General features: G+C 36.5%; 1 protein-coding gene across 3 annotated transcripts in view; it reads left to right on the plus strand.

The window, feature by feature from the left end:
- Positions 1 to 14615, plus strand: part of CYB5R4 (cytochrome b5 reductase 4) — an 81429-nt gene that overhangs the window by 14039 nt on the left and 52775 nt on the right. For all 3 annotated transcript variants that reach the window (XM_087443837.1, XM_004422080.2, XM_087443836.1), the window contains exons 3-4: positions 10830 to 10930; positions 14410 to 14491. In XM_087443837.1, the coding sequence (XP_087299963.1) occupies positions 10830 to 10930; positions 14410 to 14491 (183 nt within the window). The remainder of the gene's footprint in view (positions 1 to 10829; positions 10931 to 14409; positions 14492 to 14615) is intronic.

Raw genomic sequence — 14615 nt, forward strand, 5'->3', positions numbered from 1 at the left:
CCCTCTCCCACAGCAGCTAACCTTTGTCTAGTGTCAGTGCAGAAACTCGAGAGTAAGAGGCTTTACTGTCCCTTCCCAGCAACAGACAGCTTTTGCCGAATGTCAGGGTTCAATCTGGGACGTGCGTGTATTTCTCGCTTCTACCCCAGCAGTAGGTGATAACCACCGTGTATTCATGCAGGCCCAAAGTGTAGGTGGACTTTTCTTGGTACTCCTGCTCTACCTTCAACTCTTGGAGCAGGTACTATACACCCGTGCCACCAATGGGCCCTTCTCAGGTCTGGTCTGCTCACTATTTCTCGTGAGCATCTCATGAGGTGGGAGACTGTGAGAAAAGAATTGGTGAGTGGGTGCAGAATCCCTAGTGTGTGAGGCTCTCAGGGTTCTAAATTGGCACTAGTGCACACTTGGCCCTTAAAGCGTTTGTTAAAATTCCGTTGTATTATAGCAACATCTCTTTTTTCTGTGTTCTGTCAAAGGTGAAACAATTCATGTGTCCCGTCTCCTCAAAGGGCTTGTCATCCTTTAGAATTTAGATTATTGGTTGCCTTATGACCTCCCCTCACTAATGGGTCCAACTACTTATGATTTTTATGGAGTATCTGGCTTTTTCTTTTAATTAAGGGTAGGAGCAGTTTTTTCTTGTGGCTTTCTACTTCTTAAGTTCATCATTACATCTTAATTTTTTCAGCTGGCCTGTTTTAGAAAATAGGAAATAACCCAAAAGATAAAGACATATTTGGGTTTTTTTTCCCCCAAGTAACTGAGAGAGAGGCAGTTAAGTGCTGGTAGCTGTCACTGGTCGACCTAAGGCACAGGCAGACAGGGAAATGATCTCATGAAATAGGAGAGGTAGAGAAAGGCAGGAAAACGGATCTTTTAGAGAAAGGGTACCTTGTTTAATATTGATGTACGTTGTCAATCCAGTTTAAGAAAAGTGAACATGGCCATTGCTAATGACGTTTGGTCAGTGTTCTCCCTAGAAGTTTGTGAATTTTTTCAAAATATTCAGTGTAACTGATTGCTCAGACTGTTGGTTAATTTTTAATGCTTTTACTGGTCAATTTCCTATTAGTTAAATGTCAGGGCTGTTTTTCCTAATGCTAATAATGTCATATAAGATGATGTTCAATAATTATGCCCAGTTGACATTCTGAAGTGCTTAGAGGCCTTTATTACATTCTGTTTAAATTGTCCTGTGCAAACTGAGGCATTCAGACCAGTCAGACCAGATTCTTTTAGCTCTTTTGTAAATTGGACTGGCCATTATTGAAATTGTTCAGTGCAGTTAGAAGCTCTAAGTTCTATTTAGAACAGTTGCTACCGGCTCTTTTCTAGTTTCTGTGAAATAGTACTGGTCTCATTTTTAGCCTTTTTTTTGTTTTTAAAACTGTGCATCAGAGCTTCACAATTTAATAAGTTGCTTAGACAATGATTTTAATTTTAGAGGCTTTCCTCAAATGTCTCCCCTTTTATTTTGAGAGTGATGGATCAGAAAGGGGAGTGGAAGCTCCATGTGTGTGGGTAGAACTTTTTAATGAATTAGTTGGCTGCACTGGCAGGGGTCCCCAACCTACTGTATATAAGTCTTTTCTCTTGGGCTGGAATCCCCCAATCTGCAAATGAGTGTTATGAGGGCTCTTTGGGGAAATGGGAGCTGCTGAGATGAGTGGTAGGAGGTAGATCTTAATGTTTTGACATGTAGACTTTTGCTTCTAGTTTTTAGTTCAAACCTCTCCTGATTCCAAGTGTGTGTGTTTCTCTCAGTGTAATGTCTCTCTGGTTCATCCTCTCTAGAGAGGAAACCTGCACTTCTCGCAGACTTGGGAAGGAGCTTGTTGATCGTTGTATAGAATGGGGGAGGGGATTTAAGGGTCACGCTGCTTCTTATATTGAATATGAGACTCTCCTGCATCCTAACTTTCAGAACTGCCTCCGACTTACACATAGGCTTTATTTTCACCTTTCTGCATTCTGCTAAGTATGTTATCACTCATCCATTTGGCTTTCAGGCTTTCAAAACTTTATTGCTGTCATCTCCTCTTCTGATTTCTGTGTGTCTATGGTTTTATGTCTTATTTATCTTTCACAGGCATTTTAGAAAGTTTTCAGGAGTGTGACATAAGAACGCTTTTAATCTTGAGGTACGAACGCTTTTAATCTTGAGGTACTAAGATATTCTACTAACTCCTTACAAGCCTATTTTCTAGTTAACTATTCTTAAATACCAAGGCTGCCTTAACTTGAAATAATTATAAAATCCATTTATCTTTCATTAATTTCTTTTCCATTTGTCGCCATTGAAATTAACAAGGTATTACTGCCCAGTTTTCTAAAATAATATGTAGGGTTCTGCTTTAGGTTATAGCTGATTAACTCCTATTGGACTAACATTCTAGCAAATAGCAACTATATACTCAAGACAAAATATAAAAGGAAAACCTATCTAAAGACACTACTGAGCAACCAAAAGCAGACAGAAACTAGAGGAGGTAAGGGTCATCTATATTCAGAAGAAAGAACTATCACTGGCTGAGTTTCCCATTTCTGATGGCATTTAACTTGAGGTTGTGCCCAAGTTGGTACCATGAAAGATGGCTAAAATTCAGATGGAGACTCCCAGTCTTACTGGCTTGAAGAACTAGATGACAGAGTTTGAAGCATCTGGAGCAACTGGAAAGTGAGGGAGAAAGTCTAGAAAAAGAGAGATCCAGAGAGGGATATAAACTGTTTAAATTTTACATATGGACAGAATCTGAGCATCCCAAATAAGGCTAAAAGCATTGAACAGAGGTTTCAGTTTTCACTCCCCCAGAAGGGAAATAGAGTTTGAAGTTTGAGTCCAGTCAAGTTAATTGCCTACTAAAACAATTATACACTTTGGAGGAATATAAAAGAATCTAGAATTTCTACAATATATTATTTACAATGGCAAGAATATAATTCATAGTTTCTAGGCATGCTCAAAAGAAAAGGCAATTGTTGGAGACTGACCCTGAGATGATCTAGATGTTGAATTGAGTTCATAAGGGTTTTAAAACACCTATTATAGTTATAATCAAGGAAGTAAAGGTATATATGTATATAATGAATGAACAAATAGGAAATCTCAGAAGAGAAAAAGAAACTATAAAAAATGGAAATCTAGAACTGAAAAATACAATATATGAAATAAAAAATTTTACCAAATGGGCTTAACAGCAGATTAAAGGTAACAGAAGGAAGACTTAGTGAACCTACAGGTAGATTAATAGAAATTATCCAATCTGAAGAATAGAGAGGAAATTGATTGGAAATAAAATGAACAGAGGCTCAGGGACCTATAGGATAAAATAAAAATGTCTAATATATGTGTAGCTCGAGTTCCAGAAAGAGAGGAACAGAAAAATGAAACAGAAAAATATTTGAAGAAATATTGGTCAAAAATTTCCCAAATTTAGCAAAAGACATAAAATTGTCATTTCAGAAGCTTAGCAGATCCAAGCATGATCAATACAAAGAAAATCACACAAAGGCACATCATATTCAAACTGCTAAAAGCCAAAGATAAAGAGAAAATCTTGAAAAATAGCCAGAAAAACACACCTGGAAACAATAAAAATGACTACTGAAGACAAAAAATAACACCATCAACCCTGAATTCTATATCCTTAAAGACACAGAATTCTTTAAGGATGAAGATGAAATAAAGACTTTTTTAGGTAAACAAAAACAGAATTTAGTACAGCACACCTATACTACAAGGAGTTCAAAAGAAAGTTCATCGGGTTGAAGGATAAAGATACTAGATGGAAGCTCAGATCTTCAGGAAATGGTAAATATGTGAGTGAAGAGATAAGATTACTTTTTTCCTCTTACCTATTAGAAAATACATGACTGTTTAAAGCAAAAAGTATAACATTGTATTGTGGGGTTACATAAAGTATAGGGAATGAAGAGTGGTAAATGGTTCTTATATTACATGTTATTATTACATTTAAATTTATTACAGTTAAAGTATAATACAAAGAGGTAGTATAGCTAGAAAGCCGATAGATAAAATGAAATTCTGAAAAAATATTTGGTTAACCCAAAAGAAGTCAGGGAAAGAGGAACAGAGGCACAAACAGAAAACTTGAGGAGTGAATAAAAGAAAACTTGGGGCTGGGGAGGGAGACTAATAAATGGTAGGTGTAGGGGCCGGCCTGGTGGCAGTAGTGGTTAAGTTCACACGCTCCTCTTCGGTGCCCTGGGGTTTGCGGATTTGGATCCCAGGCACGGACCTGTGCACAGCTCATCAGGCCATGCTGTGGCAGCATCCCATGTACAGAGTGGAGGAAGATGGGCACAGCTGTTGGCTCGGGGCTAATCTTCCTCAGCAAAAAGGGGAAGATTGGTAACGGATGTTAGCTCAAAGCCAGTCTTGCTCACCAAAAAAAAAAACCAAAATGGTAGCTCTAAATTCAGCCACATCAGTAATTAATTTAAATGTAAATGGACCAATCATTCTATCTGAAAGATAGAGATTATGTATGTATGTGTATCAAGACCTAACTTCATGACGTCTATAAGAGATACACTTTAAATATGAAGACACAGGTTGAAAGTAAATGTGTAGAAAAAATATGCTATCTAAACAGTAAGTATAATAAGATTAGACTATATTAGTATCAGATAAAAAATATTACCAGACAAAGAATCTTACTAGAGATATAGAAAGACCTTTTTTAATGTTAAAAGGGTCAGTTCATTAGGAAGACGGTTTATGCCTGATAACAAGTTTCAAAATACATGGAGGAAACATTAATAGAACTGAAAGGTAGAGTTAAAATCCACAATCATTGTTGCGTATTTTAACGCCCTCTTTCAACAGTGTTAGAAGAACTAGATAAAACATCAGTAGACGTAAAATAATGAAAATAATGTGCAATTTCTTTGCTGAACACAAGATGGCAAAGTAGTCACAGTACTTGCAAAAATGGATCTGTGCATTTGAGTACAGTGAAATATGCCATGATTTTACTATATGAACACACCTTTTCCCTTCATTTATTTTAGAGCCAACAAAATGAACAGTGGTGGTTAGTGAAATAAATAGGAATACTGCAGTACAGTGGCATAATAGTTGGCACATACATGATAGGAGTTAAATAAATTTTTGTTGAATGAATATAATATCGGCTTTGGTGTTAAATGTGTATTTGAATTTTAAAGGAAAAATTATTTTTAAATTTAATTACAAAAATACCACTTTTACTTACAGCAATAGTTCTCAAACTTTGGTGTTAAGATCTCTTTAGTCTTAAAAATTATTGAGGACCTCAAAAAGCTTTTGTTTATGATAGTTATATCTATTGATGTTTACCTTTCAGAAATTAAAATTAAGAAATTTAAAGAGTGTTTTTAAATTAAAAATAATAATAAACTCACTATGTGATCATAAATAATATGTATTTTTATGAAAAATGACTATTTTTCAAAACAAAAAAATAGTGAGAAAAGGGACATTGTTTTACATTTTGATAAATATCTTTCATGTGTGGCTTAATAGATGACAACTGTATTCTCATGTCACCTTGTGCATTTAATCTTATACACTCATGAAAGAAAGAGATTTTTTAAAAGAAAGCATCTTACTATTACTATGAAGAAGTTTCAGCCTTGGACCACCAAAAGAGTCTTTAGCTCCCTCAGGAGCCCCTGGACCATACTTTAGGAGTGTCTGAGTTACAAAAGAAAACAAAGAAAAAATGAAAAATTATTGGTGGGTGGGTGGCCTGAAACATGGGGATGCAGTTCACTCCTTAGTAGTGGGCTATTAGGGTTCAGATGTATGGTTACCTAACCTGAAAAACTGTGGGAGCCTCATCTAGGAGGTAGATCAATAAGTATAAAATATCACTTGTCTTATGTTGTGCTGTCTCGTATATAGAGATGGGGTTTGAGAATAAGTTGGAGCATGCTGTAATCCAGTTCTGAGTTCAGTTATTTGAGATATGTGGTGTGATTCAGGTTCTTTAGGTGTGAAAAGGCTTTTCCTGTCTATGGGGAGTTGGAATAGTGATTAAAAAAGAGCTCTCTGATATTGGAATCTTCACACATTGCTGCTGAGAATGGAAAACAGTCTGTCAGTTCCTCGAAAGATTAAACATAGATTGCTATATGACCCAACAAATTCACTCCTAGGTATATACTCAAAAGAAATAAAAATATATGTCCACACAAAAACATATATAAGAATGTTCATAGCAGCGTTATTCATGATAACCTAGAGGTGGAAACAACCTAAATGTCCATGAACTGATGAATGGATAAACAAAATGTGGTTTATCCATACATGGAATATTATTCAGCCATAAAAAGGAATGAAGTACTGATACATGCTACAACATGGATGAACCTTGAAAATATTATACTAAGTAAGAGAAGGCAGACAACATACTGTATGATTCCGTTTATACGAAATGCCCAAAATATGCAAGTCTGAAGAGACAGAAAGTACTTTAGTGGTTACCTAGGGCTGGGGAGGATGGGAGGAATGCTACCCGAAGAATGTTTCTGTGTGTTGTTAAATTGTAATATCTGCTATGTGGTCAGTGGCCCCTATATGGGGACTCATAATTCTTAACAATATCAATATCAAAAACTCAAAGGAGTTTTCTCCCTTTTAAAGAACTGATGAGTCTCCTTTTTATTGTTTGTTTGTTTCCTTTTAATACTTTTTAAGATCAGATAATGATACCACTGTTACTAGTGTCTCTTTTGGCCTCGGCTGCTAGGAAGTTCAGCACTACATTTAGTGTTCAATCGTAGTAACTTTGTTACCTAGGTTAGGCAACAGGTATATTTTCTTTTACATGGTTTGTTTTGGGTTTTTAAAATTTTTACCCGCAAACTTACACAAACTTAAAGTTCAATATTTTTTTTTTTAATAATTTTGTTTATTTATTTTTTCCCCCCAAAGCCCCAGTAGATAGTTGTATGTCATAGCTGCACATCCTTCTAGTTGCTGTATGTGGGACGTGGTCTCAGCATGGCCGGAGAAGCAGTGCATCGGTGCGCGCCTGGGATCCGAACCCCGGGCAGCCAGCATCAGAGCGCGAGCACTTAACCACTAAGCCACAGGCCGGCCCTAAAGTTCAGTATTTTATTGTAAGATGCCAATAGTCTTTATCAGTAGCATTTGAGGTTTAAATAACAACAAATATAAAAAGTATACGTGAAAAACTAGAGGCAGCATTTGCCAAGATGGAAGAGTTCTTTCTGTGTAAAATGGCAACATTAATTTTCAGTTATCATTAAAAATGATATGGATCCTTGAACTAAGCTTTTAAACAAGAGCTCCTAGACACTGGTACTGTTCAAGCAGATGCTGGGTGACGGCCTGTCTGTAGATCCTATAGAGGTGAATCCTGTACTGGATTAGAGATCAGACTAAAAATTGCCTTTCGAGTTCTCCCCGTCTTAGGTCTATCATTCTGTGATTGAATTGGCAGGATAAGTTTCTAAGAATACAAAGTGCTAAGTGGTAATTTTAAAGTGGATATATTTTTTTTAAGAACTTATTTGAGAGCTCAGAGTTCCAGACATAACACAAAAGAGATAATTTAGTGTGAAGATATTCGAACAGATACTGCCAGTACGTTACCTAAAGAACTCAGTGTAGCTGTTGCTCTGAATGTGTGCTTTCAATTGCACTGCAGCTGCTAGGGTGAGTTAGCTATAAAATGTACTCCTGAATATTGCTAGGGCATTTAAAAAATGATGTGTTTAGATGTTAGAGTATGTGTTTCTAATAGAAATGTTGTATTTTTGTTTTAGTAAGTTGATCTTTTTTTTTTTGTTTTACTTTTTTTTCTAGTTTCATTGAGATATAATTGACATATAACATTGTATAAATTTAGGGTGTACAATATTATGATTTTATGTATGTATATAATGTGAAATTAAGTTGCTCTTCTTAACAGTACTCAGTCAATCCTTTTCTTATATCTACTCCTGGTTAGAGTTTTAAAAACAAAATACAGGGGCCGGCCTGGTGGTATAGTGCTTAAGTTTATGTGTACCACTTTGGTGGCCCAGGGTTTGTGGGTTCAGATCCTAGGCACGGACCTACACACTGCTCGTCAAGCCATGCTGTGGCAGTGTCCCACATACAAACTAGAGGAAGCTTGGCACAGATGTTAGCTCAGGGACAATCCTCCTCAAGCAAAAAGAGGAGGATTGGCAACAGATGTTAGCTCAGAGCCAGTCTTCCTCACCAGAAAAAAACAAAAAATAAAATACAAAACAAAAAAGAAGTATCAGCATAAAGGATGAGATAGAAAGATAGCTTGATATCCTCTCTAAATCCCCCTGAGGGTTACCCATGTAAATGATCTAAAAGCACCAGTTTTGCAGTATTCAGGATTGATGATTCATGAATCTATTCCTAGCATTAAATTGAGTTTATCTCTGTGGATTCATAAATACTATTTATTTATACTTAATGGACGATCAGTTACGCAAATCTGCCATAGCTTAGCAGTTAGAGTTAGAAGAAGAAATTAAGTGTGTCATTGCGAAATTTAGAAAGTTTCAAAATTAGTTTCTAAAAACTGGGTAATTAGAACTCATAGGTGGCTAGAAGCTTGCACATGAGAGATTGCTGTCTGAAAGCCATGTATAATACAAATAGAATACAATAAAGTGAAGGGAAAGCATAAAGTTAGGTTCTTTTCATTTGTTTTCTTCTGCCACATTCAGGGGTCCAAGTTTTAGTTATTAGGAAGTGCTTCTGAAAAGGAAAAAAGGAAGGAGATAAGAGAGAGGAAGAAAAAGAGGAAGAAAGAGCTTTGGACCAGAGGAAATTCATCAGTTGCATTTTAGGACTAGATTTAAGTCTCATAATTAGCAAATTACTAACACTGCCAAGTGTGGTTGGGTCTCACATTTCTTGGGCTGAGACACCAACAGTCTTAATTTCTTATAGTGAGGAATTTTATAGATATTCCTGGTTTTGTCCATTTGAAGAGGATGAGAAGTTCTTCAGGTCTGGAGTGATCCTAGTCTGTCAGAAAGGAAGGTAAGATTATGAGAGGATGAGGGTCAGTCTAAAGGATTGTGAGGCAGTGGAGAACACATTTGGGACGGTTCACGCTTTGAATGCTGAGCAGAGATAGCTGTTACGGCTGCCTGTTGATCTTTCTGCTGGTTGCTGAAACACATGAAGTTCGTCACAGAAGGTTGGATGGTCGTGTGTTGTAGATTTCATGTTCTTGAGGAGCTCTAGATCTCTAGTGAAGGTTTGGTTGCAGAGAGTTCGTAATTCTTCTGTTTGGAAGGCATTCTCTGTCTTAAAAAGCTTCTTGGGAATAACTCTGATCCTAATCATTACCTCTGACATTTGTGGTCTGTGGATTTTGGAGTATTAAACAAGAAGAAACATTTCTTCTAAATTTGGTGGGGAAAGGTGTATGAGGAAGGAGAAAGGAGGGGACTCCACTAATTTTTTTTTCAGACTTATTTGGAGGACTGCTGAAAGAGAGATTTTGTGAATTTACTTCTTTTTATTGCTTACATTGCCTTTAAGCAATTTTATAAAATAATCTGGACTGGTTATTTTCTAAAATTAAACTGGTGGAAAAACTGCAGTACCTTTCTCAGGTCTGAAATCCAACCTCTTTCCTTCCAAGATTATTATACAGGGTGAACATTTTAAGTTATCTGAGGTTATTTAAATTCATAAAGTCATCATATAAAGAAGGAATAGTCCTGGACGTAAGGAAGCCAGTTGTTCTCATTGCATTCTTGAGGTGTCTACAGCTGGCCTGGTCTACCATCTAGTTCTCAAGTAAAGGGTTAAAAACCAACTCACTTCCTTGGGAAGGCTCTTCATTGAGCTATTCTCCTCTATTTGTTGTTCCCATTCCTTTTTCTTGAAAGATAAAAATATATGAGCAAATAAATATTTGGGGAAGATAAAAGGATTATTAAGATGTAAACAATAATCTTTGTTCCTTGGGCAACTGCAGAAAAGAATTGTGCTTACTTTCACAGAGCAAGCCTCAGTGGCCCGGTCACTTTGCTCAGCCTTTGCTGAGATGATCAGACACATGGATGAGAGCTCTATTCTTTTTCATCAGATTCTCCTACCAGGGCAGTAGAGGATGATGGAGTGGAAGTATTAGAGAGAATTTTTAAAAATTATATGCAGTGTTTCACTATTTCTTTGTGTTGGGAAGCAGTTCTCTCCAGGTCTTTCACATATCTGCATGTCTTGTGAGCAGAGGCACTGACTGTCTTTGTTCTGGACAATCTTTTCAGAGATGTTTGCATAGCAAACACCTTGGATGGTAAAGCTAGTGTCTCCCTCTAGAGCAAAGGACAGGTTTGCTTACTGTTCAGTATAATAAAGATAGTGTCTCCTTCCAGAACAAAGGGCAGATGTATTTACTGCCCATTATAGAATATTCGAGTTTCCTAAGCTCAAGGTTGCTTTCCTGTCATGCAGCACATTGAGGGTACAGGTGTTATCTGGCCTCTTCACATAGCTCTCTGGGAGCTGGGGTTCAGGAAACTGATGTAAATGCTGATAGTCTAGCTACTGCTATTGATGTGTGTACTAAATTGTCCTTTGTCTCTGACCTAGAAGTCTCATATTTTCTGCCAGGACCCATGAAATTGGCAGGCTACCTTGGTAGCTTACAAGTATGGTGAAATCTCAGACCCTTTTTATTCTTAATACATTGGAATAATAATGATTTGTTAAATAGGAAGGATTTGGAAAGATTTATTGCAATTTATATTTCTAGTTTGAACAGTTTTTAAGAAGTTCATTTAGGGTATTGTTTCTCCTTGGTTTGATACAGGGTTTGTTTATAATGTCAGCCCGTATATGGAGTATCATCCTGGTGGAGAAGATGAACTCATGAGAGCAGCAGGATCGGATGGTACTGACCTTTTTGATCAGGTAAGGTGCTGAAAGTAATCCTAGTATTATAATGGAAGAGTACTCAGATTTAGCAGTGTGACAGTTGTAGAAAAAAAAAATAGTTACGTAAATTTCAGATGTGTTGGCTTGAATTTTGAAGTGTGGGAAGATGCTCGTAAGTAACAACTGTTCATTTAATTTGCCTTTGAATTATTTTACTAAAATTTTAGAGATGATTTCAAATCTGTGTCTAGGAGTCTACTCTTAAGTACTTGCTGCCTCCTCTGCTGGCAGCTGTTTACTCAGTTTTGATCAATTTTGATAATGATAAGGATTGACTTATGAGAAGGAGTGATGAGTAGAGGAAAGAACAAGTCACTTAGCTTCTTTGCTCTTAGTCTTTCCTCATTTAGGGACTGTTATATAATCAGCTTGTCTTGCTATACTGAATCTACTGGAGTGATAGAGATTCTGTATGTATATGTCAAAAGATATTTAAATTAGTCACTTTTCCCCTTATTTTTACTAAAACAAGCAATAGCTCTTATACTACTTAAAAGTCATGTAGAATATGTTAATTACTATCAATTGGCTGAACTGGTATTTTGAATAACAATCTTGAAAAGAATAGAAGTTTGCCTTTGCCTCACACATGCTTTATTTTGTATTTTAGTGATAATTAACTATGCTCTGGTACTGGGTTTTTACCAATCGAGATACCCGAATCAGATTGAGTTATTTTTAGAGTTGTCTTCTGAACAAATATAGTTTGATTTCTATTCCTCCTAGCTTCTCATCTATTTTAGGATTTCTTTTTTGACCAAGTTACTAGAAATATAATTTGTTTTCTATTTAGATGTACTTAGATGCATCTGCTTAAATAGCAGAATCCCATTTGCTGTAAATGTTCTTCCTGGGTTGGAGAAAAGTCATGTTTGCCCACTGGTCATAATAGCATTCTCCTTGGGAGGTTCTTGTTGCTGATTTAAGGCAAGTTCCCATGGTCATTTGGTATTTGTTATTGTCTAGCAATGCAAGCCAAACAGAAAAGTTGCCTGCCGTACTTTTCTCTTATATCTGTCCTGTAACCTCTTGATGCTGAATATACTCTTCCACAAGAAGAATTTCCAGTAAATTCTTGTCCTATTTATATTCCTCAGTGTTGTGAGGTTACATGGACCTTATTTAAGTAAGCTTGTTTCGGGGGAAGTCACAAGAACTGCTATGTTAAGTTCTCTAGCAGTTTAAACAGTACTTTAGTTACCAGATTACTGCAGCCCCCTTGGCTTTAATAAGACCAATAAAGTTTATTTATGACTTTTACTCACCACAGAAGTAAACAACTTTATATTCTAGAAACTATGGTGAAGGTTCTTGTATCTTTAAATATTAAGAATTTATTCGTGCCTAGTACAGTCACGAGTCCCTTAATGACGGGGATACGTTCTGAGAAACTTGTTGTTAAGCGATTTCATTGTTGTGCGAACATCGTAGAGTGTACTTAGGCAAACCTAGATGGCATAGCCTACTACACATGTAGGCTATATGATACTAATCCTATGGGACCACTGTCATATATGCAATCCGTCATTGACCGAAACGTCGTTATGCGGCGCATGACTGTATTTGAGATGTACAAAGAATACTAAGTAATTTCTTTATGGTCAGATTTCTGTCTCTAGTTTTGATCCCACTCCTGACCTCTTGTTTTGTGTTTCCAAATGCTATTTGATAACCTGTTGGCATTTCAACACAGTGTCCCCTCAAATAATATCAACTTGTCTTTCCTTTTTTTCCTCCGTTTCCTATTTCTGGTAATGGGACTTGAAGCCACTTGAATAATCTTTGCCTTCTCTTGTTGTGCCCTACTGTCCAATCACTGCTGAATCCTATGATGCTGTCTTTAAAGATTACACCGTTTTCTCTCTTCCCACTGCCTGAGATCAAGTTATTATCACCCTCTCTAGCCCTATTTTAATGCTGTCCCGATATCTTTACCTTCACTACCATTTTAGATAACATGACAGCTAGAGTAGTATTCTTGAAGACAATCGTCTTAGCATCTTGTACAACTCTCAGAGTCTCACCATTGACAGTGGAATAAATTTAAAGTCGTTAGCCTGGCATTTGAGGCCCTAAAAGACTGTATCAAGGTAAATGTTCTCAACATGCATCTTGCTTTGAGGAAACTGAAGTGCTTTGAGCAAATCACCAGATCTGTGATTGACAAACCCCATACCTTTGCCTACTTGAATATCTTTCTCCTTCATCTATCTGTTAAAATTCTGCCCAACTCTGTAGCCCCAGAGATAATAAATGAGTGCCCATTTATAATTATATATGTATTTTTTACATATTTGCTATTTTAGTGTATATTTGTTTACTCAGGAACATATATAAAGATTCTGATATCAGTATTATTTGATCTGATTATTTTAGTGATTATATAGTATTTTATTGAATAACAAATATATAGTGATTATATAGTATTTTATTGAATAACATATTACGATTTTCCTTTATGGGTCTTTTACAACTGGAAATTTAGGTTGTTTCCAGTATTTTGCTAATATAAATAGTGCTATGATGAGTATCCTGGTACCTGCATCTTTGTGTATATGTGAATATTTTCTCAGGTAAATTCCTGAATTATTGAGTGAAACAGCTGCATGTTTTAAGGCTTTTAATGTATGTTGAGAAGGTGCCCTCCAGAAAGGTGGTTTAAATTTGATTTTCACCGGTAAGTCTTGCAGCAAATACTGTCAGTTGTTTTCCTTGAAGTGACAGTCTCATTTTGTTCATTTTCAAGCAAATGTCTATCAGGTACCCAAATCTGAATAACCAGTTTGTTTATCAGTCATTGTTTTTCTTTTATGTATATAAACTCACCTTTCAAGAAAAAAGCTCAGTTCAGTTTGCAAATCAAACAATTGTCTAAGTGTTTTTCTTCAGGGCGACTATCTTACTGTGCAGCAGAAGTGTTGTTGAGAACTTTCCATTTTGTCACACAGAATATAAAAAAGACCTGTACTCAAGGGTGAGATTTAAGAAAATTAACAATTTTTTCTACTCCATGAAGGATATTCTTAAATGAAACCAACTCCTCCCCACCCCCATGGGTCTGTGGTGGTGAAGAACATAATGATTAAAACCACTGCCTTGATTTGTTTTAAGAGGCAAGCACTTTTACCCACCATTGCTTTTTTGACATCAGTGTGAATGTCAACACAGTGAAAAAGGCAGGTAACTCTTAGTATTATTATGAAACGAATTGAGACCTCTTAGATATCTGAAAGGGTATCAGGACCCTCCAGAGGTCCATAGACAACACTTTGAGAACATTGCTCTAAGCGGTCCATATGTACGCTCCCTTTCTGTCACTCCCTTGTTGGCTGATAGACTCTGCTTCTTAGCTTTTCAGAGCAGTGTAAGAATGTTTAGTTTTGCTCAGAATAAAATTAGAGCATCTCATGGAGTTAGAGTCATGTTGTTTTTCTGTCATTTATATCCCATTTCAGGTTCATCGATGGGTCAATTATGAGTCCATGCTGAAAGAGTGCCTGGTGGGCAGAATGGCGGTTAAACCTGCTATTCCTAAAGGTAAGTGGGGCCACTGCGAAACTGGCCTCGATGTGTGACACGCTTGTACTTTTTTCCACTTGCATTTCAACAGGTAGATTTAAATAAATCATTATTTTGTTCTCATTTTCACTGGCCTCCTAGT

The sequence above is a fragment of the Ceratotherium simum genome, chromosome 19 (genome assembly GCF_057802395.1).
Source record: "Ceratotherium simum simum isolate JZ-2026a chromosome 19, ASM5780239v1, whole genome shotgun sequence".
Lineage (NCBI taxonomy): Eukaryota > Metazoa > Chordata > Mammalia > Perissodactyla > Rhinocerotidae > Ceratotherium > Ceratotherium simum.